The sequence below is a fragment of the Anolis carolinensis genome, chromosome 5 (assembly GCF_035594765.1).
Source record: "Anolis carolinensis isolate JA03-04 chromosome 5, rAnoCar3.1.pri, whole genome shotgun sequence".
NCBI lineage: Eukaryota > Metazoa > Chordata > Lepidosauria > Squamata > Dactyloidae > Anolis > Anolis carolinensis.
Window position 1 is genome coordinate 66,158,349 of NC_085845.1, and position 24,708 is coordinate 66,183,056.

The following is a 24,708-nucleotide window of genomic DNA, read 5'->3' on the forward strand; positions in this document are numbered from 1 at the left end:
AGCAAAAAAAAAAATATCAACACAAAATACATTGCAATTACCATGAATTAACACATAAAAACGTAACTCAACAACAACCAATAACTTATAGCTGAGTGCAATGGGCGTGTTCAGAGCTGGAAGCAGGGCAATAATAGGGCATATACAATATATTGTAAGGCCACTGGTAAAAGGGGCTAGTGATAAAGTGCAGAGGCCGGGTATTAATGCAGGGGTAGAAGCACTAGGTCAAGTTGTAACCCATTAGTCAAAGGCACATTGGAATAACCAAGTTTTCGGGTCTTTCCAGAAGGTGGCCAAAGTGGGGGCTAGTCCAATTTCTCTCGGGAGGGAGTTCCAGAGCCGGGGTGCCACCACCGAGAAGGCCCCCACCCTCATCCTCACCAACCATGTTTGTGATGGCGGCGGGAGCAAGAGAAGGGCCTCCTCAGCATATCTTAAAGTTTGCGCAGGTTTATAGTAGCTGTGATCACGAAGATTCATGAAACAGTGTAGAACAACAACTAATTGTTCAAAAGACAAGGCAAGATGGCGAGCAGAATGGACACAAATTCACAGAGATGTGAATGTCATGTAAGCTGAGTTTTGGAAGTCAAAGGTGAGAAACCTATTGTCCTCCAGATAGTATTAGACATAACTATCACCATGGTCATTTCTCATGCTGCCTGATGTAGATTGGATTTGGAATCCAGCACTGTTTGGAGGTTCAGAGGTTTTCCATCAGTATATTATCTGAATATAACATTGTTTTGAGGTGAATTCTTAAAAGCATCACAAATTATTATCTCATAAAATGAATGATAGGACTGTGAAATTAGCCATCTGTATGCATGTTTGTGATGGCTTAGGCTTTTCCAGTTCAATAACAGTTGTTGTTATTATATTTCTTTACCATCTCTCCTCATGGCACAACACAGTTAAAAACACATCATCATAAAACATCGTGTAAAATAAATATATTAACAACAATAATTTTATTGCTTATTCTTCTACTGCTATAAACTCACCTGTCTGCACTGATAGCTGCTTTGAGATCCTCTTCAACGCTAACTACAGATGATGCCCAGGATTTGTGCAAGAGGAACTCATAATTGAATAGGCACTCTCTGATTAGAACAATAACATTCTTTGATTTGATAAGGTGATATGGAGTTCCAAAGAGCTTACGGATATTAAAGAAGTAGTTGATCTTAGCTTCTTTTTCCAAGACCCAGGCCAGAGGCTGAGATGTATACAGTTTGTTGACTTCATGTGAAGTTCTACCCAAATAGTAATTTGCAAAGGTATCATGAACTGATATCTGGGACTCCTGTGATTTGAGATACCTCTCGATGCACACATGTTTCAGAGATGTATGAGCCCAAGTAAAAACATAAGTGTTGTCTGTTCTTTGTTCTCTTAGGTGCTCTCCTAGATCTTCCAAAAGCTTCAACCATAATACTAGAGGGAAAGCTAAAATGGAAACTTTCTGGAATTTTGTTACTTCTTGCATTACTGCATCATCATTGGACAACAGGTCAAGTAGCTCTTCCTGAGTTATGCCATTTCTTGAAAGTGTCACGTAAGCTCCTATCCTTTTCACAACCTGTTCTCCATGGGATTTTTCCATTCTGCCAAGGATCCGAGAATACATTTCAGGTATGTTTTGCGGAAGATACACATCTGTCTCTGGGCTGAAAGATGTCCATAAACAAGATTCCTCGTAAGCACAGTGTGTGTAAAGTGGTAGCGGGCAGGCTGTACACGACTCCATTAAGAGATCATACTGATCTTTGGAGAGTCTTCGGTGATCTTTTTCTAACCAAGAATTGATAATCTCATTGATTTCTTGAGATGTTAAAGGTGATATTTGTAGAATATTCTCCATTATGGTTATTTTCTGGAGGGAAAAATCCTGTTAATCAGATTGTTTCCAAATCTGGTTATAAAAACTGAGTAGTCATCACTTTTTCTAAACAAATACAAGATAAACCAACCCTATATACTCATATATATAAATTTTAGCCAACCTTAACTCTTATCAGAAAAGGAACCATTCTCTTCTATGATTAGTGGCAAAAGATGAAAGCTTAATCTCTCCTGGGGGAACCTGAAAAAAGCAATAACACCTACCATCTCTGCTATGGTGCCACTTCTGATTTTTTTAATGTCTGCATAGGAAAATAGTGGCAATGGCCAGAACTGAGTCAGCATTGCTCCTTTCCCCTCTCTGCAGAAAGACCTTCAACTTATCCACAGGTAAAGGTAAAGGTAAAGGGTTTCCCCTGACATTAAGTCCAGTCGTGTCTGACTCTGGGGGTTGGTGCTCATCTTCATTTCTAAGCCAAAGAGCCGTAATTGTCTGTAGACACCTCCAAGGTAATGTGGCCAGCATGACTGCATAGAACACCGTTACCTTCCCACTGGAGCAGTACCTATTGATCTACTCACGTTTTGCATGTTTTCGAACTGCTAGATTGGCAGAAGCTGGGGATAACAGTGGGTGCTCACTCTGCTCCCCACATTCGAACCTGCAACCTTTTGGTCCACAAGTTCAGCAGCTCAGCACTTTAACACACTGCACCACCGGGGGCTCCACAGATTATATCAAAATCCAAAACCTGCTCTCAATGTATACATGATGTCAACCTATACACTACTATATATAGTGGTTAAAATACTCAGTATTTGGAATATGTTATGCTATCATGTTATTTTGTAAAAGGAACACCATTATGTCCATTACCCAGAAAAGTACTAACTTAAAAATAACATAATTGCATGTAAAATATTATTTCCAACCATTGCTCTAGGTACCTTGACCTGCCCCTCATTGATACAAACGGGGCATTGCTATACAAGCCAGGATGCAGAATTCTGCTACCATGATCTACTTACTACTTCACACGTATTAAGGCAGGAATGAAGGGGTAGGAGGAAATGGCCATATAAGGAGGTACGAGCAGGCCAGGAACACAGCTGATGGGTTATCACATGATTTCCCTGAAATCATGTGTTTTGAGAGAAACGAAAGTAATGAAATGTAATACTGCACCACAAATATGCACCAATGGTTTGATATGTGGGCGGTCCTAAACCGAACCCATTGAATTGTATAAATAGACACTTGACCCTGTCTGCGGGGTTCTCCCTTTTCAGCATCTAGTTGTGCGTGGGATGAACCTCTGCAGCTGCATGAATTTTAGTAAACTGCTTTCTTTGGAAAAAAACTCCAGTTGTCTGTCTCCTACTTCCACTGCGTCCGCTCAGACACACGACAAGCCGAGAAGAGGGGAAGTCTGGCTTCCGCTACATTTTCTGGTGACCCCGACGTGATTCCACAATAAGACGGGCCAGGAGATCGGAGACGGATCCCGTTGGCGGGACGGTCCCAACTCGGCGGTGGGGGCCAGAGGCAACTACCGTGAGACGAGAAGGGGCCCCTGAATATTGTAAGACCGGCTGCGGTACTTGCCTCTGATGCCAACGCCGGCCGACGATGGGAGCCGCAACGACAGCGAGGTTCCAAAGAAACCAGCCAGGAGGAAAAGGATCCAGGGAAAAGTCCAGGGGCGAAGGTTGGTCCGACGTCTACAGCAATCTGGCAAGTATAGTGGTTAAATGAGACACTAAGGGAACACCGGCGCCGGGAGGGACACACAAAGGTTCCCAGGGAGGTATAAAGGGGTTCTGTCTTGTGATTCCTGACACACACCGTTGAGTGTCCAGGTGCCCAGTCCAAGGCAGTCCCCTCTATTAGGCAGGATGGGAGGCAGTGGGTTCAAATCCACCACCCCATTACAGTGTATGTTAGACAATTTCGGCTCAGTTGCAAGTAGAGCCGTAGAAGGAATTCCCCAGAGAACAAGACTTGTGAGGGTGCCCCAAGACCAAGTCGTGCAGGGCTCATGAGGAGTCGCAACTCCCGGGGAAAGGAAAAAAAAACTGTTTGATTTCTTTGTCATGTGTGGGGAATAATGAGTTTCAAGTTCTGCATGTTTCGTGGTAATATTGAAGTGAAAATGAAAAATGAGTCTATAGATTTACACAAAAAATGTTGAGCACAAATATCTAGAAATGTTTTATTACGGTTGAAAAAATCTGATTCGAAGAGGGTCTGTCTGTGTTAGTTTGCTTTTGCTGACAAGCTGCAGAGAGGCGAGAAAAAGGGAGGGAGGCTGTTAAAGTGGTGTTGAGGCTCAGAAACTGTCTTTCAAAGGAGTTTTCCTTGTTATTTCTGAGGAACAAAGGCTGTTTTCTTAAAAAGTTTTCCTTTGCACCTGGGCCTCATGCCAAAAAGATAGTGGGAAAATCTTGGCAGACAGTCCAAGGTAAAAACGATAAGTTTGTTAGAATGTTTCTTCCCTGTCATTCTTGTTAAACTCAGGCGAAATGCCCAGAGAAAGATAATGGAATTCCAGTGGACAGCCAAGGTCAATGAAAGCCGCTGTGAACTAGTGAAGTTTTAAAAATGTAATGTGAATTTAATATGAAAAAAAAGAAAGAAAATGATGATGTAAATGTGTATATATATATATATATATATATATATATATATATATATAGGGGTTCTGTCTTTCACCTGGATCTTAAATCCTTGCTTTGGACTTGTTTTGGGACAACTGGGTGAGAATGTTTCATGAGCTGAGAGAGAGTGTGTGACTTTATCTAAACAACTAACCACTAATCAGAATTCCTGTGGACCTTGTGTGAATGAGATGTATGTGTTGAATTCAAAATGCATAAAGAGTTATAAACAATGTTAGTAGATTTGTTCAGAAGCAATTCGGAAGCTGTAGATATTTTTTTGGGGGGAAAAAATGGTCTTAGGCTTGAAAAAAAAATCCTTGTTTTGAAAGAACAATGCTTCAGTGTTTTTAGAGAACATGGTGATACAACAGATAAGAGCTGGACATCTGCCCAGAAATTGAATCTCAAGGAAAAAAAAAATGAGCCTGAACAAGTGTACTTTTGAAAACTCAAGCCTCTGTGGGCTACTCCCCCTTTTTTCTGTTCTACAGACTGTTTAAACCCCTTACAGGTTATAGGGAAATGTTGGAGGTTCTTTTTTGCAGCACTTTGGAATACAGGTGGTCTTGGTGAGTCAAGAAGAAGGAGAAGGAATGTGAATGAATGTTTTGGAGAGGAGATGAATGCTGAGGGGAGAGGACAAGGAGAGGAGTTATTGGTTGTGGAGACTTTGTATGGAAAACTGTCACAAGTTGGCAGTGCAAAAAAAAATATTTATTTTTGAAAAAAAAATTGACCCCATATTCCTGACACAGAAGGATTAGGAACTGACATTGATTTTTAAATTTTTGATTGACATTTTATTCAAAAAGGGAGCTAGTGCCCAAGTGATAAAAAGTTATCCTTTTGAGAACCAAAGACATGATATAATTGGCTACGTCTCATGTTGCTTCATAATAATTTTGTGAGATTTGGATTCTGGACTTTGTGATTTTGGCCCAACTCTTTCTAAAGGTTACGGAAAGGGAGGACTAGGACTTTTGTAAACGGGACATTAGATCATGCAAATAGGGGCATTTTTTCCATCGCCCCCAGCCTGGATTTTGCCAGATTTGAGAAGCGGCAGGAGGCTTTTCAACGTGTGTTACTAACAAATTTTGAGCTGTTCAACGAGTCGGTGTAAAAGGGGAATTGAGTAAGTTTAACACTGCAGCAGGACTGGAGTGGAAGATTGCATTGCAGCAAGTGGATAGACGATTGTTAAATCGTTTGCGGAAAAGAAAAAAGATGCGGAGAAGAAAGATTTTGTTGGATTTCAAGACAGATGAGTCGAAGGCACAACCTCTGAGGAGGCCTGCCGTGGATGTGAGCGAAACAACTAGAGAGAGTGCTTCAAGAGCCATACAGCCTGGAAGGATGAGTATTTCCCTCCCCTTCTTTTCCCTCTCATTGTTTTTTGCTACAGGTCCTGAACTCCTGTATGGGATAAACCCAGAAGTCTATGAGACATGTTTATTGAGAGGCCTGGGAGGGCCTATAGGTGTTGCTGAGTGCTAAGGCTGTGATGGAGTGTGGCATCAGGCTGGAGGCTGTAAGGGCTGACCAACTCAACAACATACAATTTTCTATTTTGACCCAACTCTCCTGGGTAGGACCTTTTGTAACGGGACATTGCAAATAATTCGGATTTTTGCCGGATTTGAGAGACAATGAGGGACTTTTTCATATGCCATCTAACAACCTTGCTTTTTAAGCCAAAAGGAGGATATAGCACGGAGGCAATGTGACAAAGAATAAAATAAGTTAACCATTGCAGCAGGACCAGAGTAAAAAGGATTACTGCAGATCGCGAAAGAAGGCCCATGGAGGAATCATTTCTCAAGAGGCCATGGAGGGGTCGTTTGGGAGCTGAATAGTGGCCTACCTGCCCCACCCGTGGAGAGACAAGGGATTTCAACAAGATTGGCTGAGACAAAAGTGATGCCGAACAGGATGATCGACAGATGGGTAATCCGTTCCCCCTCCCCCATTCTCTCTCACTGTCTTCCTGCTTTCTTTTTCAGCTTTTTGGACTCCTGTTCCTAAATTGGAGATCCATAAGGCATTGTTACTGAGAGGCCTGTTTTCCAAAATGGAGATCCATAAGGCATTATTACTGGAAGGCCTGTTTTGGAATCCAAAACCCGCAGGAGTTTAAGTCTACCCCACGCCACACGCTGGGTATACTGGGTATGACAGCTAAAGCCCTGTGAGAGATGGAGATTTTCTTTACAGACTTTTCTTTACACAGAGACAATTCTTAGAGACTAGAGACTTGATTGGACAAAGAGACTTTCTTCAAATTAACTGAACATTATTCCTTTGATCAAGGAAGAGGAAACACACCCCCAGTTTGACTTTATGCCAAAGACTGAAAAGACCTGAAAGTTGGACATGTATGTGAATGGCCACCTCTGGCCATAGCAACAAATCCATCATCGGAAGAAGCCAAATGACTGGGCTAGATCAGAATTCTACTGTGGACTATGTCCTTTCTAAAAACCTGATTAATATTTTTAATCCTCATGTGTTGTTTACCTCTGGTGATGAAACTATGTACAAATGCTATTCTGCGCTCATTTTCCACTGAAAAGATAGCTTGGCTGCAAGCGAGAAGGGATTGGAGGGACCCATAAGTCTGCTCATTTGGTTTGCTTCAGCTTTTGTATACACGCTTCGCAAAAAAAAAAAGGGGGGGAATAAGGCAGGAATGAAGGGGTAGGAGGAAATGGCCATATAAGGAGGTACGAGCAGGCCAGGAACACAGCTGATGGGTTATCACATGATTTCCTTGAAATCATGTGTTTTGAGAGAAACGAAAGTAATGAAATGTAATACTGCACCACAAATATGCACCAATGGTTTGATATGTGGGCGGTCCTAAACCGAACCCATTGAATTGTATAAATAGACACTTGACCCTGTCTGCGGGGTTCTCCCTTTTCAGCATCTAGTTGTGCGTGGGATGAACCTCTGCAGCTGCATGAATTTTAGTAAACTGCTTTCTTTGGAAAAAAAACTCCAGTTGTCTGTCTCCTACTTCCACTGCGTCCGCTCAGACACACGACAAGCCGAGAAGAGGGGAAGTCTGGCTTCCGCTACAGTATGCTAATATGTGCATCATGAGACTAGATAGCTTGATGTTTTGATTTCAGATTACCAAAACAAGTAGTTTTTCTTCCTGTATCATTTTAAAGGAGAAAATTTTGAAAATGTCAAACTGTGAGAAAGTTTAATTGGTTCTTCATTGTGCTTGAGATCATTACCTTTGTTTCTCTGCTATTTATTTACTAAATCTATTTTACCCAGTAAGGGAAAATATGTCATGGTTTGCAAAGGCACTGTGCTGTGTGTGTTAACTGGAAAATGAAGTGCATGAAGCCAATTGGCCTACAAAGTGCATGAAGCCAATTGGCCTACAAAGACCTGGGATTGATTTGATACTTTTTCTGTTCTGCTACTGCAGAACCAGTTTGGACAAGTTTTTTAGTGCTGACTGAGTATGGCTGGTGAAAAGAAGCAGTGTACTCAGAGAGGCCTTGCTATTTTGAGGCCTGTTTGTTGCTGAGAAAAGAGGGAGAAGAACCAAGACTGCATTCTTTTCTGAAGCAGATTTGTAGTCTTAGAAAGGACTATGACTGTAGACTTCTGTAAGTGATCAGAAGGATCATTGTAAATGCTACTTTTTATCTCTTGGAATCAGTAAAGTTCCTGTATTTTTATTCTGCAAACCTGAGTGGCATGTAATTGTTCTGCGGGTGACTCTGGATTGCCGGCACACATAAGAGCTTTATCATCATCAATCCGTAATAAAATAGTCTCATTTCTTTCAGTTTTTTGCATAGCTAGGTTTTTTTTTTTGTGTCAAGAGCAGCTTGAGAAACTTCAAGTTGCTTCTAGTATGAGAGAATTGACTGTCTGCAAGGATGTTGCCCAGGGGACACTCGGATGTTTTGATGTTTTAACCATCCTTGTGGGAGACTTCTCTCATGTCCCCCCATGGAGCTGGAGCTGATAGAGGGAGCTCATCCACGCTCTCCCCGGTTGAATTCAAACCGGCTCCCTTCAGGTCAGCAACCTAACCTTCAAGTCATCAGTCCTGCCAGCACAAGGGTTTAACCCACTCCGCCATTGGAGGCATAGGTAGTCATTAGGTGGCAAATAGTAATATCCTAATTAATGGGCTATCAAAATGACATCTGGCTGTTCAAGGCTTCTGGAATGCTACATCAAGGAATTATAGATATTTGACTGAACTGGTTCTGGGAGGAGACGCACTTGTGACAGGACACTAAACAGTCTAAATACAAGCTCCTTATATTTAGACAAAGGAGGAGAGCTTTTAAAAACTGGAAGAGCCTTGAGTTGTTAAAGAAGCACAAATCTATAAGATTGTCACAGAACCTCACACTACGAAAGTGTCAACCAATTGAGATGCTCTTACCTCCAGTTTTTTTAAGCATAGAGAAGCTGATCCAGTTGTACACGTGGAAGCAATAAAATACACGTTCTTTGGTAATTCCGCAGGTATCCAAGAAAGGTCTGCGTCATATTCCTCTGTTAATTCATCCAGACCATCCAGGCATATTAAAAGTGGCTTATCTTGTGTAGCAAATTCCAGCAAGGACACAAACTCTTCCACCAAGCCTTTAAAATCCTTTTTTTATAAAGCAAAAAACATTTTAGTGAATCCCAGGTACCTAATAATTAGACTGTTATTAATGACCATTCTTTAAGATACATGTTATAATCCTCCATCATAACTCTATGGGATTTAATAGGGTTCACTATTTTGTAGGATTTGACATATCCATACATCCAGAAACATAATCTTTATGAATATTGGTCCCAAAATGTACTCTTTATACACAACCTTTAACGGTTTTTCCATCTGTAAATATTTCATTCATTCAGTTATCCTTCAGTAGAACAGTAGGTCCAGGGCAAGGAGTGCACAATTTATATACTTGGCAACTCCTTCCCCACAAAACTGCCGCTTGCATCCTCAACCAGCCGGTCACCCCTTACCGCAGCTGCGCCTCGTCGCCAAAACGCTGTGTTGAGGACGCAAGCGGCAGAGTTTTGTGGGGAAGAAGTTGCCAAGCTCATTCATCGCTATGATAAGTGCCTAGATTTGAATGGCGACTATGTCAAGAAGTGGTATTTGGGTGTGGCTTTCAACTGCATATGGTAAATGTTTTCTCCCATACTTTATTCATTTTTAATTCCAAAACGTAATCTACTTTCTGGATAACCCTCGTATATTGTATACATATTTTGATGTGCAGTTTTTCCATAACTCTATGTTGTTTGATGTTGTGGGAGGGACTACATCTGACCAGATCTGGGACTATTCAGACTGAGACTCCATTTTAGAATTCAGTATGTGTATAGTTGAGTATACGGTGGTAGTCAGTATGCATCAGTCAACATGCATTAGAAGTCAGTTGAGTACAGTATGTATCAGAAGAGAGTGTTAGTCTGTATGCAATAGAGAAGAGACCTAAACAGAATGCTTAAAGAACAGACTGTTTAAACTTTGAACCAATAAAAAATATACCTGCATGCTGAATACATGAAGTTTGTAAGTAAATCAACTACCGTATGTTAACTTTCAACGAAGACTACTTATTTTTTTGGTCTCTTGAGAGCATGATTTAAAAGCAATGTATTTTATGGGAGAGTAGATGTTTTTTGGGCAACTGAAATAACACTTCTGAAGATCTGCTATATATTTTATGCATTGGCATATCTTTGTTCCTAACAGTTCAAAGAGAAAACCAGAGATATCCGTCTAACAACTGAGAAACCTACATTGCCTTGCGTGAATACTAGTGGATATTTTCCACTAAGGAGAAGATTGACTTAAGCGAGTCTCAGGAAGATCATGCTTTATAAAAAGGTTATGATTATTCCGAATAGTAGGAATGCCAATTGATCTCCTTTTGTTTAATTTCTATTCTGTGTATTTTAATACGTATTTATAGAAATATGTTTTAATATGTATTTTTATAGAAATACATTTCAATATGTGTATTTATAGAATTTTTACAATGTTTATGTGATTTAATTATGCTGTAACCCACCTAGAGCCTTGAGGAGTTGCAGGTAAGAAATATAATTTATTATTGTTGTTGTTGTTGTTGTTGTTGTTGTTGTTATTACAGTATAACACCGAGCCAAAAAATCCACCCATTCTTCCTCAATAATTAGGCAATAATCAAGATTTGCTCTGTGTGTCTAGTTTAAGGTTCGCTTTTAAAATGACACCAGGGTGGGAGGATCCTAGTGCCTATTAATAGGGCATTTGGAGTATGGAAGCAGACAACCTTCTTAAGATTTTTCCTGCACCTGTAAATGTTGGGTTTGTTCCAAGTCTGTGCATTACATTTTTGAAATAATTACAGTAAAAATTTTGACAGTGCTGGAATTAATGATTACAGTTAAGAATCAAGGTACAGAAATAAAATGTCAGCTGAGTAAAATAAAATCAGTGGAAGGGAAGAAATGACTTGAAGAATATTAGTAAGGTATTACGTGGGGATACTATTTTTAAAGACACATATAACAACCTCAAATGTTACTAGACAGGAATTGACTACAACTGCCAGAATCTCCAAGCTGCATAGCCACGCTGGCTGGGGAATTGTTTGACTCGTATAAAGAAATCGTATAAAGAAATAACTTCTACATAATGGTGGCTGCTTTGATGACGATGCATGAGAATTGTATTTATTTGTCGATGCTGAATGATGGTGAACACTGTTGGTTCTGACAACCACTGAAAAAGAGAATGTTTTGATTCCTTTTCTTCATTATCTGGTCAGTATTACCAACATAATGGTTGTCCTGTTTTGTCCTGTACTCAAATCTCCTAACTCTATTTGTGCAATGTTACGCAAAACAAATGTATGAAGATTACTCCGTTATTATTATTGAGCTCAAGAAAAAAGCCAATTCTAAACTGTTACCTGGGATAAATTAATGGAGGTACTGTAAATATCAGCTATCTGGCAGCAAAGACCCAAGAGCAGCAGTCGGATATTTCTGCTTTCACCCGTGGCACCAATAAATCGAATTATAACTGTGAGATTCCTATATTGAAATAAAAAAATAGTTTCTTTTTTTTCTGGCTTCACAAAAAATAGTTCTTGTTTTTTAAAAATGTGGCATGTAATACATCATATAGCTGAAGGTATATTTAAATTAGAGAGCCGACATGGTTTAGTGGTCTGAAAGTTTGACAATGACTCCGGGGTACCAGGATTCAAATCCCCATTTGACCATGGAAACCCACTGGGTGCCCTTTGGCAAGTCACACTCATTGCACTACCATATAATGCAGTTTCAGAATGTAGATCAATTACATTGAACTAGATTATATGGCAGTGTAGACTGATATAATCCAGTTCAATCTGCATTATATGGCACTTTTAGTGGAAGACAAAAGGAATTCCACTCTGAGCAAATCTTGCCATGAAAACATAGGATCGCTGCAAGATTGAAATAAGTTGAAGGTACTCAACAATATTTAAATTCCATTTTCTGGCTCTCTTTAGAGTAGTAAGGCATAATGTGTGGGATCAAGTTATTTGAAAGATAAGATTCTCACTTCTTCCAAATATTCCTAACCAACTGTTAAGATCCCTTTCAGAGACTATATACCTTCATAAGGTGCAACTACAAGGATACAAAATTCTTTTAAACAGCATTTGCTTCATAAATTCCTTCTCAACAAGTGTAAAAGGCCCTTACCTAGAGATCCAAAGAGAAGCCAAAGAAGCCGCCTTTGCTATGATGGCACTTTTCCCGCATCCAGTCTCTCCACAAAGTACAACCAGCCTTCTGTTTAAAGGTGTAAATTGATTCTTCAGCTCATTCAAAATAATTTCTCTTCCTATGAGACGTTTAACCCTGTTGCAGTCAGAAGAGCAAAACAGTAATGGTGACAGTCAGCCCTCCACATTTGCAGCTTTGACTTCAAGATTTGATTGTTCCCGGATTTATTAAAATATTTTCTCTGGAAATCTCTAGCTCCTCAATGGTCAACTTCTTCTGGTTAGGCTGAAGGAGACAGACGTTCATAGGACCTCATCAGATGCACTTTGGGCTCTGTTTTCATGCACTTTGGAAACAGAGTTCTACGAAGTCCATTACATGACGTAAGGAAACTTCTGGTGGGACTCCATTTCTACAGCACAGGTGCTACCCGACTCCAAAGTGAGGAAAACGGGAGAAAACAGGGAAAGGCGGGGAAAGGACATGGGATGGCTGGCCATCCCAGAAGATGGGCCTCTGCGGTAGGGAACAAAGTAAGACATTCCCTCTACTTTTCTCTGCTTTCTGTCGCTTTCCCCAACTCATGGGATGAGGTCCCCAGAAAGAACTCATCTCTAGGAACTCTAGGTCATCCAGTGCAGTTGTATGGTCGGTTTGCAGCAGCGGTATACCATGCAGCTGTGGACAAGTCTACATAAGGAGCACCAAACGCAGCATTGCCCAAACACGAATCAAGGAACATGAAAGGCACTGCAGACTAACTCAACTAGAGAAGTCAGCCATAGCCATGCACTTGATGAACCAATCTGGACACAGCATATTATTTGAGAACACAGAAATGATGGACCACTCTAACAACCACCATATCCGACTACACAGAGAAGCCACTGAAATCCATAAGCATGTAGACAATTTCAACAGAAAGGAGGAAACCGTGAAAATGAACAAAATCTGGTTACCAGTATTTAAAAAACCTCTAAAATCAGGACAGTGAATAAAGAACAACATTCAGAAAACAGAGGAATTTCAGACATGAATCAATCAGGGCCCGCTAAACCTAAACAGACCTATTCCTGACAAACAGTATATTGTCTGTGATGAAGCATGCAAATGAAGTGAAAGAACATCATCAAACTTACAAGGCCTGTCCGTGTTGCACATGCTCCAGAATCTCTTCATCATTATGTTTTTTGAATGCTTGATTTCTTCTTTGATGTAGTCTGTCTGGAACATCCTTTGAACTTATCATTCTGGTCAAATAAGAATGAAGGAAAATGGTTTTAGAACAAATTTCAATATCACATATATGCAGAGTTAGCAATTGTACATTTCAAAAAATCATAATTATAGTTCCAAGATCAACATATAATTGTTAAAAGAAGTGAAACAAAGCAATCTATTTCAGTTCTGTTCCCTTGGCCAGTGTTTTACAATTTAGTGCCTCCCAAAAGCAGTGGACTTCATCTCCCTGATGTTCTCATGGTTGGATGTGTTCAGTAGAGCTGATGGGAGTCACAATTCCAAAATCCTTCAAGGCATTAGGTTGAGAAAGAATGTCCTTATTTTTTCTATTCTCTATCATGTCTTGAGTAAACAATTAAACATGCGAGTCTAATGGAACTTAGTTCCATGATCATAGCATATATTCCTTCTTCACTGTTCTTGTAACAATAAATTACAAAATTTGAAAAAAAATCTGTTCCTGGTTTGAAAGTCTTATTTCCTGTTTAATTGTGCCTTACTTACTTTGAAAGTAGTTATTATATTCCAGAAACTTTATTTTTGTGGCTGCTACAAAATATATTGAATTGGTTGGGACTTGGTGAGATATTCATTAAAAAAACTATAGCAAAATGTGCTGCAGGATGTCCTTCCCACAACGACAAAGTTTTGGCAGTTTAATAAAGTTTTCCCCATGTTTTAAAGATAGAACCAATTAGGAAATGACATTTATAACCCAGGAACAAAAATCGTGGTACGTAGTGGTATGTGACTGACCTGTTGAAGTGGTTGACAACAATCTTTTGAAAGTCACTGCAAAGACAGTCCAAGTAATATGCATGAGATCTGTTGTGGGTGGGGCTGATTCCATCTCTTCCCCAGTTAATATTCTTGTTGTAGATATTTGTGTGACGCAGCTGTAAAGATAAACATATAATATATGTACCAACTAAGTCAGCAATTACTAAACTGGAGATGTTAAATGTCATCTCTCCTGATATTAACTTTCTAGCATCCCTCTTTGTCTTTGCTGGCTAGAAGGGATCTGCAGTCTAATCACAACTGGAGAGCCACATTTTGCCCAGTCATGTAACACAGCCATTTATCTTGTAAAACAAGAACCTAGAGAAAGAGAAAATCAGATGGATGCCAAGAGAGTGTCCAGTGGCCTAGTGTTGTAGATCTAGCAGAAAAGGATAGCTGCTAGCATGAAAGATGTTTTAAGTGTTAAATTCTGACATTCTGAAAAAGGATAAAGCAGATGGGCTGGCAGGAAACTGGCATCTCGGGGGTGGAGAAAGGAGTGAAACATGGAAACGGCTTCATTTACCTATCCTGCCAAGAGCCAGTGTGCTGTAGTAGTTTATGATTTGACGTAGCTCTGAAAAAGAAGGTTCCAATATCTGCTCAGCCATGGAAAGTCCCTAGGTGAACTTGGGCAATCTACACTTTTTTTAGCCTTTCAAGAACCCCCTCTAAAGAAAATCTTGCCAAGAAAACCTAATGTTAAAGTTACTTTGGGGCTGTCATAATTTAGAAAGGACTGGAAGACACACAACAAAAATCTATCCTGACTTTTCCTTCCTTGGTATGTCTAGCCCCCTGTGCCAGGGGTGCCCACACTTTTTTGCAATGAGGACCAGATTTGTTGAGGTGAAAATGGACATGATGGCAACGGTCTTGGACAGCAACGGGTCCCAAAGTGGAATCAGGTGTCAAGCAGGGATGTGTTATTGCCCCAACCTTATTTTCCATCTTCATCACTGTGATACTTCATCTTGCTGATGGGAAGCTTCCCATTGGAGTGGAAATCATCTATTGGACAGATAGCAAGCTTTAACCTCAGCAGACTGAAAGCCAAAACCAAGGTCACAACAACATCTGTTATAGAACTCCAATATGCTGATGATAATGTAGTCTGTGCTCATTCAGAAAAAGACCTACAAGCCACTCTAAATGCCTTTGCAGAAGCATATGTAAAACTTGGCCTCTCACTGAACATGGAGAAAGCCAAAGTGCTTTTTCAGCAGATACCAGTCAATCCCTCAGCAATGCTAGAAATACAGCTTAATGGTGTAACATTAGAAAATATTGACCATTTATGTTACCATGACAGCCACCTCTCCACAAAGGTAAACATTGACACTGAAATACAACACTGCCTGAGATCTGCAAGTGCAGCATTTTTTTCCAAATGAAACAAAGAGTGTTTGAGGGTCGGGACATCCTCAGGGATACCAAGGTGCCTATATATAAAGCTATTGTCCTCTCAATCCTGTTATACGGCTGCGAAATGTAGACTGTTTACAGACATCACATTCAACTACTGAAATGTAACCATCAGCATAGCCTCTGAAAAATCCTGAAAATCTCTTGGGAAGATAGGGGGACAAATATCAGCATGCTGGAAGAAGCAAAGACCACCAGCACTGAAGCAATGCTCCTATGCCATCAACTCCACTGGACTGGCCACATTGTCTGAATGCCTGATCGCTGTCTCCCAAAGCAGTTACTATACTCCCAACTCAAGAACAGAAAATGGAATGTTGGTGGACAGGAAAAGAGATTTAAAGATGGGCTTAAAACTAACCTTAAGAACTGTGGCATAGACACCGAGAACTGGGAAGCACTGGCCCTTGAGCGTTTTAACTGGAGGTTAGCTGTGACTAGCAGTGCAATGGAATTTGAAGAGGCACAAATGGTGGGCTTTTAGTAATCTCAAAAATTTGAAATGCCTAACAAATCTGCATACCTAGAAAGAGTTCCCTGGATGACTGTAACTTCGTTTGTTGCACCTGTAGGTTTGCTCTTTCCCCTTGCACATGCGTCCCCCTCCCCAATTTTGAACCCTGTTTTGAGACCTCCAGACCATCCTGCCATAGAGGTTGCATTTTATGACAGAGGCTGGGGGCCAACGGAAATTTGAAAAGGGCTGCAATTGGCTCCCGGGACGGACTTTAGGCATGCCTGCCTTATGCCATACCACCTTCTACATGATATTATGCCAATAATGATGCTCCACTCCTCTGAAAGTTCCATGTTTTGCTTCTGTATAAACTGATTCTGTTTTAGAGGTCCACATGACGCTTTTCCCATCCCAGAGAATTTCCAAGAAATTCTGGACATTACCATGGTCTTGTCATTCCTACTCCCCAGGTCAATTTAAATTAACCCGGTATTTCTCAAAATGAAATTAATTTCTCTGTGGCTTTTTGTGTCTATCAGAACTAAATAAGATGGTTGAATCCAAGAAACACAGCAATTGTTTCATAAGTTTCAGAGTCAACAGAGATCAAGTGAGGGAAAGAGGAATGCTAGCACTAAAAGAAAATGATCTGAATACTTACATGGTGTAATACTGCTAAAACGTTTTGACTATAAATCCTTAAAAAATAATTTAAAAGGACTCAATGGAAATCAATACAAGTCTAGATGTGACACAGGATCAATGGGAGGGGGGGCAAGGGAGAGATGAGTGAGAGATGAAGAAGAAAGGGATATTTCACAAAAGGATTTGGATGTAAAATCATTAGTGTGCAGGTAAAATCCAGACAAAAAGAACTAGAATGTGTCAGTACTTCCAGAGACATTTTCTTTTCTAGATAAGCCCTTAGACATTCTACATTTTCACTGTGGATGACACTATTCGATCATGCTTTGCTTCTTATTCAAGTTCAGGGTCCTTCATCCAGCTGCTCCCCCCACAATGAAATAAAGTATGAAGCTCTGTGCCTGTGTCACCTCAAAGTAGAGATCTAAAGGAGTGATTCCCTTGGATATAACCTCTTTAAGTCAATCCATCACAGACAATCTGCTACTAGTGGATGGCTCTACCTTGATATCATTCTCTTTGCTTCCATAAGAGGTTCATTCTTGTTTATATCAGAAGATGACAATAAGCATAGCTTTGAGAATAAATGGTTCATCAGAGGAAGAGACTGAAATGATGTTAGGAATAAGAACATCTGATGGGACAAGTGAGAAAGCTTACAAATTCATATCAGTCAGTGCCAATGGAATGTGCAGATAATATGAAAAGAATGTACAGTAGAGTCTCACTTATCCAAGCTAAATGGGCCGGCAGAAGCTTGGATAAGCGAATATCTTGGATAATAAGGAGAGATTAAGGAAAAGCCTATTAAACATCAAATTAGCTTATGATTTTACAAATTAAGCACCAAAACATCATGTTATACAACAATTTTGACAGAAAAAGTAGTTCAATACGCAATAATGTTATGTTGTAATTACTGTATTTACGAATTTAGCACCAAAATATCAAGATATATTGAAAACGTTGACTACAAAAATGACTTGGATTATCCAGAGGCTTGGATAAGTGAGGCTTGGATAAGTGAGACTCTACTGTATATAAAAATATTCTGAAATGCCTGAAATTAGAGTCATTAGCACTGTAAGGCAAGTGCAGTATAGGCAAATAAGCTTTTATATAAAAGTATAATGATGAATAGGAAGAAAAATGTTTTCCTCCATTTCTTTCCTGACACTGTGATCTTCGGCAGATTACAGACACAGAATCTGGAGAGAGATACCAATGCATTTTGCTCTAAGCAGTTGTATTGCTTAGCCCATTAAATGTAGTGGTATTTATTTATCATGTCAGAAGCAAATTGAGAATACAGCTATAATGTATAAAAAAAACATAATCAAAGCTAAAAACTTGGCATTATGCTAAATTTCCTTTGACCAGAAGCTGGCCACTTGGAGTGCCTCTGGAGTCACTGTAAGAAAGTCCTCTGTTGTGCATGTGGCAGGGCTCAGACTGCATTGTAGTAAGTGGCCTGTGGTTTGCTCTTCTCCACACTCGCATGCCATGGACTCCACTTTGTAGCCCCATTTCTTAAGATTAGCTCTGCATCTCGTGGTGCCAGAGTGCAACCTGTTCAGCGCCTTCCAAGTCACCTAGTCTTCTGTGTGCCCAGGAGGGAGCTTCTCATGTGATCTCAGCCACTGAGACCTGGTTTTAGCCTGCCACTTTTGGTGAGGTGTTCCTGTGAGTATCTCTGTGGATCTTAGGAAGCTGTTTCTTGATTTAAGTCATTGGCATACTGGCTGATTTCCAAACAGAGGATGGGCCAGAGATGTCAATACCTTGGTCCTTTCATTGCTGGCTGCTACTTCCTGGCGGATATCAGATGGTGCAGTATAAACAGTATAATTTCTGCAGTGGTGTAGGGTGTAGACATCCTGTGATAATGCGGCATGTCTCATTAAGAGCCACATCCACTGTTTTAATGTGGTGAGATGTATTCCACACTGGGCATGCGTATTCAACTGTAAGAGTAGATGTCTTCGTGTATCTGGTTGGGATTCATAGGTTGTGCCAATCAGCTTTCGAACAATGTTATTTCTAGCACCCACTTTTTGCTTGGCAGTCAAGCAGTGCTTCTTGTAAGTCAGAACACGGTCCAGGATAACTCCCAAGCATTTTGGTGTGCTGCAATGCTCTAGTGGGATTCCTTCCTAGGTAATCCTCAGTGCATAAACCCCATATTTACTTGTAGTGTTAAAATATGATGTGCTACAGTTTTCAGATCCTTGACACACAATGGACGACCCTTTTAAATTATTCTAAATCAAAACACACTAAGGACATACTGATTTACCTACCCTGGAGTGAATGCTTTTCACAAAATCCTGATGGGCTTCATGCATTGCTGTGTTGATTTCCGGTCGCAAGGGATGGATGTCAATATATTTGGACGCTTGCGGGTTTGATAGATTGTTCTGCAGCTCACTTATGTTTCTCTTGAAGCAGTGACAGTGATCCTCACGAGGTCCATGGACTTGGAATCCGTGATCCACTTCTTGATGCAAAACTTACAAACAAAAATAATTCAGTTTAAGACTCCTAGAAGAGAACAACACTTAACCACAATGTAACAAGTCAACATAGTATTCTGGTTGTCTTTTGAATATCTTCCTCACCTGGTTTGAGCAAGATGGTGGCAGTTTCTTGGCCAAGAGCAACAGAAGCATATTCTTGAAAGATCTTATGTAGTTTTTGAAATGACATCAGCCATTTGTTCTTAACTTGGTGCCTGCGACTGGGATCTTTGCTAAAGATATCTCTGTACACTGTGCTGGGGAGACAACATGATACACACCTACGGTGAAAAATGGCGTACAAACTAAGAAGATACTCAAAATGCAAATGCTGGGCTCAACACAATACACAGCTGCATACCTGACTGATTTAGCTACTTATTATCTTCCAAAGCTGGATCTCCACTGTCCTATATCCCAGATTATTTGGCAGTGTAGACTCATATAATCCAGTTCTAAGCAGATAATCTGAGATCAGATCCTGGGATATAGGGCAGTGTAGATTCTAAAACAACACTGAGGAAGGACATAAAGGTTAAGTGAAATTTCTCTGTGACATTTGTAATGCCACCACTGACACAAAAGTAAAGATTTGAGATGCAAATAAATAATGCAGCACTGCTACTACCTTAGGCATGCAGGACTGTAGTTCTGGCTTGTTTGTTGTGTATCTTCAGGTCATTTCCAACTGTTAAAGATCCAAAGGCAAACCTATCACAGGGTTTTCTTGGCATGGCTTATTCAGATGAGATTTGCTTTTGCCTTCTTCAGAAGTTGAACATATGACTTGCCCAAGGACACTCAGTACCTCATCACAAAGGCCCATGGATTAGCCACACATTGTGGTAAATCCATGAGCTCCATGAGGGGATGTGAATAACCCATCACTTCACGCCCCTCATTGCTTGACCGGCTTCCCCCCGTTGCTGGTAAGGCTCCCGTGTTGCTATGAAGGTAGCATATGCTGTTTGCTCTCTTTCTGTACAGAGCGTGACCGAAAATACATGTGCATCATGTGATGGGCCCCATCCTGAAAGGGGAGAACAAGTGGAGTACGACAGGAAAAGTATCCCCCCCCCATGAGGTAGAGTAGGCTTCCATTACCAAGCATGGATTCAAACTCGTTTCTCCAGAGTCATAGTCTAATGTTTAACCTAACCCATAAAACAATTCTGGGTTAACTTAGTTTAGATGCATATAAATAAATACATAATAATTGAATACTGCTACCAAAAAAATTAAGTGATTGATATCATGGTTTGTTGTATTAATTTTTACTTTTTTAAAAAATAGGATTGATAAGAGATTCATAAATTGTACAATTCAATGCAAAATGCTTCCAAAAGCCTGTTTAAAAAGTACTGTATAATTAAAAACAAACTAGATAATATTGCTTATTAGCAGCAGCAAACAGTCTGGAATGTAATGGTCCTTTTATAAGGAATTCAACTTATACGGTGCAGTCCTATATCGCCCCATCAAATTCATTTTGGGCTGCTTCAAACATAGGTGGCTATTACAGAAATGCACTTGTGTGAGGGAAGGGGCATAGGGCAAGTACAAACTAGGGCTGTGTGTGGATCCTGTTTCCTTTGGGAGCACGTAACAGGAAGGGGACCCCTGGCACAAAAACCCCCTCAACACAGAAACAAGTGGGAGCTGAGAGAGAGTATATGTATGGCATGCAGGCCTAGCACGCATGCCAGCCTACAGATGAGTGCCTCCACTAGAGTAAGAAAGTCAGAACTTGCCTCCTCGCCTTTTAAAGAGAGAGTGTGTGTGTGGCATACAGGTCCCAGTGCGTGCACCTGCCTGCAGCCAAACGCCTACTCTAGATTAAGAAAGTCAGAACTTGCCTCCTTGCCTTTTAAAGAGAGTGCACGTGTGGCATGCAAGCCCAGCACACATGCCTGCCTGCAGCCAAGCGATTCCTCAGGAGTAGGAAAGTCACAACTTGCTTCCTTGCCTTTTAAAGAGAGAGTGTGTGTGTGGCATGCAGGCCCAGCACGCGCACCTGCCTGCAGCCGGATGCCTTTCCTCTAGAGTAGAAACAGGTAAGAAGCCTCCTTAAAGAGCACATTTGCCTGCACCTGAGTGCCTCTCCTCTAGAGTAAAACAGCTTAAATGCCAAAAAGGATGGGAAGGGGAGCCTGAGAAGCCCCCCTCCCATAGTGGGCAAATAGAAAATTGATCTTTCAGCACACCCGAGCAAAAACAGGTATCTGACCTCCTGATTTTGGGACACTCCCAAAAAACGGATTGGGGCCCCCACCGAAAGCCAGGACACTGCACAAGCCTAGTGCAAACTAAATCAGGGCAGTGTCCTCATATAAGAATTCTCTCCTCATGAAATACTCCTTCACCTTGCAAATTTCTAGCGCTGCAGAGAGTAAGGTAATGAACATGGTTAACACCCAGAACTTTTACATTTACTACTCTTGTAATTCCCTTGTAATTTTGCCTCCCTATGCCTAATCTGTATTCATAAATGCTCAACTGAAGTTGAAAGATAATGCTAGAAATGTTCCAATGAATGAAACTGAGATCAAGAATATTCTGTAATAATTTTTCCTTTTACTCGTAGGAGGCAGATAAAAACATATGCTTTTTAAAAAATGCAAAACTATGTAGAAGGACTGTATACAGTAACTGAAAAATCAAAAGCCCACCAACCAAATTGGCTGAAGTTTGTAAACTGCTGGGATGCAGTTTTCATCCATCTTGTACCATTTATTCAGAAGCTGAAGTTCTCGATCATATTCAACAACCGTCTTTTGGGTGAGAGGAGCATTAAGAAACCTCTGCCCCTTTGAATGAGCCAACTCGTATTCTTCCTTACTACTTGTTTCAGCGTCAGATTCTTCTGTTGATACATCAGAGCCCAAGACATCTTGACTCCCATCATCTTGACTTTCATTTTGTTTGGCTCCCCCGGTTTCTTCCTTAAAACCACTGGACAAATTATGCTTTGCCTTTTTGGTGCTTCGCTTCACCTGCTCAACTGCAGCTCGAATTGCCTCAAAGTTTTCCTTAGTTATTATATCTGGCAGGGATAGGTCATTATGCTTTTGCCCAATAAATATCTGAAATCCAAAACAAGAAGAAAGAAAGAAAGAAAGAAAGAAAGAAAGAAAGAAAGAAAGAAAGAAAGAAAGAAAGAAAACAAGCTTACAATGAAGTTCAACTTTGATATTTGTATTGTTTTGTAGTGTTATTGAGTTTTCATCACAGACCTTCCATCCAATGTGTCTGGGTTAATAAAGCAGAACAAGTGAGGCCAAGTGAAAATGTGTTAAAACATTAATTCTATACCCATATGTGTGGGACTGCACTGTAAAAAGCAATGGGCTAAATCTAGAATTATACAGATCCACTTAAACTAGGGACAGACAACTGGTGAAATCTAGGAAGCTGTGTTATCCCCCGAGGATAATTTAGAGGAACACTTTCCCCATCATATCGACTCAGAAAAAAAATTCTTTTTGGTCACAAATCTCCAAAAATCTCTAGGGGGTACTAGCAGCATCTTGTCATGTTTTTTGGACGTTCCTGGGACTTTTTAAAAATAACATAAAGTGAGCAGATGTCACTTCTTGTTCACTTCCTTTTTTTCTGAAGGTCTCTCCTGAGCCTGAACCGGCTTATTGAAGACACACAACATGATGGGAATACCACCCCCCGCCCCAATATCTTGGGGTGAACATTTTCATGATTTTATTTTTGTTGTTGTTGTTTTAATGCTGGGGGGACAAGGGGGCCTCCAAACATGGTAGAAATGACTTCCCTGCCCTCTAGAAATGACTTCCCTGCATCTTGGAGCAAAGGAATTGGGAAGTATATTTGATCTACTTGGTCCTGGGAGCCACAAAAATAATCCTGGGGTTCACGTAGGGTTTGCATTTGACAGCTCCGCACACCACTCACTCAAGTCATTTTGTTTTTTAAAAATTCTGCTTGATTTAGGCCAAATGTTGGGTCTTATCTTTTAAAAAATTGCATTGAAACTTACAATGAAAGTTTGAAATCCCAACTGTTGGCATTTTCTTAAAGTCTTCAAATGCAGCGAAGCCATGCTGTGGTCATTAGTGATGCCATCTTTTATCCCCCATCTCAGGTCCACCATTCGGAAGTCATAACCTCTCTCTTTACAATACTTGTATAGCCAAGGAAAGGACTTCTCCATCAGTGCATTTCGTTCTACTTCTGAATCTGATTAAATGACCAAAACATGATATCTAATTCATATCATATTGCTAAAAAACAACCCACTTTCAAGCATCAGGAAATACAGAAGAAATTTGAAAGTTTCTAACATATAAGTTATAAAGTGTCATCCTAGCATTTATGTAAAAGAAATGATGTCTGTACAGGTGAAAAGGAGATCCATGGTTGTGCGGTTATCGAACACAGGACTTCCCCCCCCCCCAAAAAAAAAGATGTATAGGACATCAAGACACAATGGGATAAAGTCTTCCCAGACCCGCAGCAGACCACCAGCAGCTAATATTTCCCAAGAAGTCCGTTTCCCCCACTTTTACACCTTTTGACACAGTTCTTTAATCTGCACTGATCTGAATGAGATAAAATATATCTTTTTAACACTAAAATGTATCTTCCCTCTTAGATATATTTCTGAAAACAAAAAATACTGTTTTAACCTCTACCAAGGCCATTAACCCAAAAATGTCTCCTGCCACCTTGGATAAGAGACATAGGAAAAACAATTATCCCTTGGGCATTATTTACCAAGAACTGAGCTGATGATTGCCACCAGGGATCCCCTTTGATGGGACCTGAGTCATCAACTACCCTGGACATTATACAAAGAAAACTCTGATTGCTTGATGGTCCTGAATAGACATCTTGGGACCATCCTATTGTCTCTCCACTCTGAGAGCAGACAGCAAAGATCGCAGCTCATTGTTCACAGGAAAACTGGACTTAACATTAGCATAAACTAGTCATTTGTGTTCGCTGGATCCCTGCTATGGGTCGCTGGATCCCTGCCCACCAAATACAGACTGGGATTCCTGCAGGCCCCTCTCTGCCCAAAGACCAGCTGATTGGTGGCCCCAGACTGCCTGGCCCAGCTGAGAGGGAAGCTCTAATTGTTGGACCAATTACAGCTTGAACCAGCCTGAGTCCACCTCCCAACCAATCACAGGTGGACATGGTGCAGGCCGGCCCGCGGCACTCAACCAATCACCTGCATTAGTTCTTGGCCAAGAATGCATTAACACACCTCTGTCCTTTGTCTTTGCTTCCTGGTGAGTCTTTAATGTGGAACTTTGATTACTAATTGTGGTTAGCAATCCCTGCCAGGCAGACCCTCACATTTTATTGTGGTCTAAATTCCATATCAGGGCTATGCAT

General features: G+C 40.6%; 1 protein-coding gene across 5 annotated transcripts in view; it reads right to left on the reverse strand.

Annotated features, from left to right (window-relative positions):
• LOC100559988 (uncharacterized) overlaps positions 1 to 24,708 on the reverse strand; it is a 69,418-nt gene that overhangs the window by 31,794 nt on the left and 12,916 nt on the right. For 4 of the 5 annotated variants that reach the window (XR_010006415.1, XM_062981401.1, XM_062981402.1 and 1 more), the window contains 10 exons: positions 23,345 to 23,544; positions 22,009 to 22,418; positions 19,438 to 19,592; positions 19,120 to 19,328; positions 14,266 to 14,405; positions 13,407 to 13,517; positions 12,244 to 12,402; positions 11,460 to 11,583; positions 8,933 to 9,145; positions 1,008 to 1,879 (listed from right to left, as the gene is read on the reverse strand). Coding sequence is in view for 4 of the 5 variants with exons in the window: in XM_062981401.1 (XP_062837471.1) it covers positions 1,008 to 1,879; positions 8,933 to 9,145; positions 11,460 to 11,583; positions 12,244 to 12,402; positions 13,407 to 13,517; positions 14,266 to 14,405; positions 19,120 to 19,328; positions 19,438 to 19,592; positions 22,009 to 22,418; positions 23,345 to 23,544 (2,593 nt within the window). In the remaining variant the exon portion in view is untranslated. The remainder of the gene's footprint in view (positions 1 to 1,007; positions 1,880 to 8,932; positions 9,146 to 11,459; positions 11,584 to 12,243; positions 12,403 to 13,406; positions 13,518 to 14,265; positions 14,406 to 19,119; positions 19,329 to 19,437; positions 19,593 to 22,008; positions 22,419 to 23,344; positions 23,545 to 24,708) is intronic. The other variant, XM_062981400.1, reaches the window with a different exon arrangement.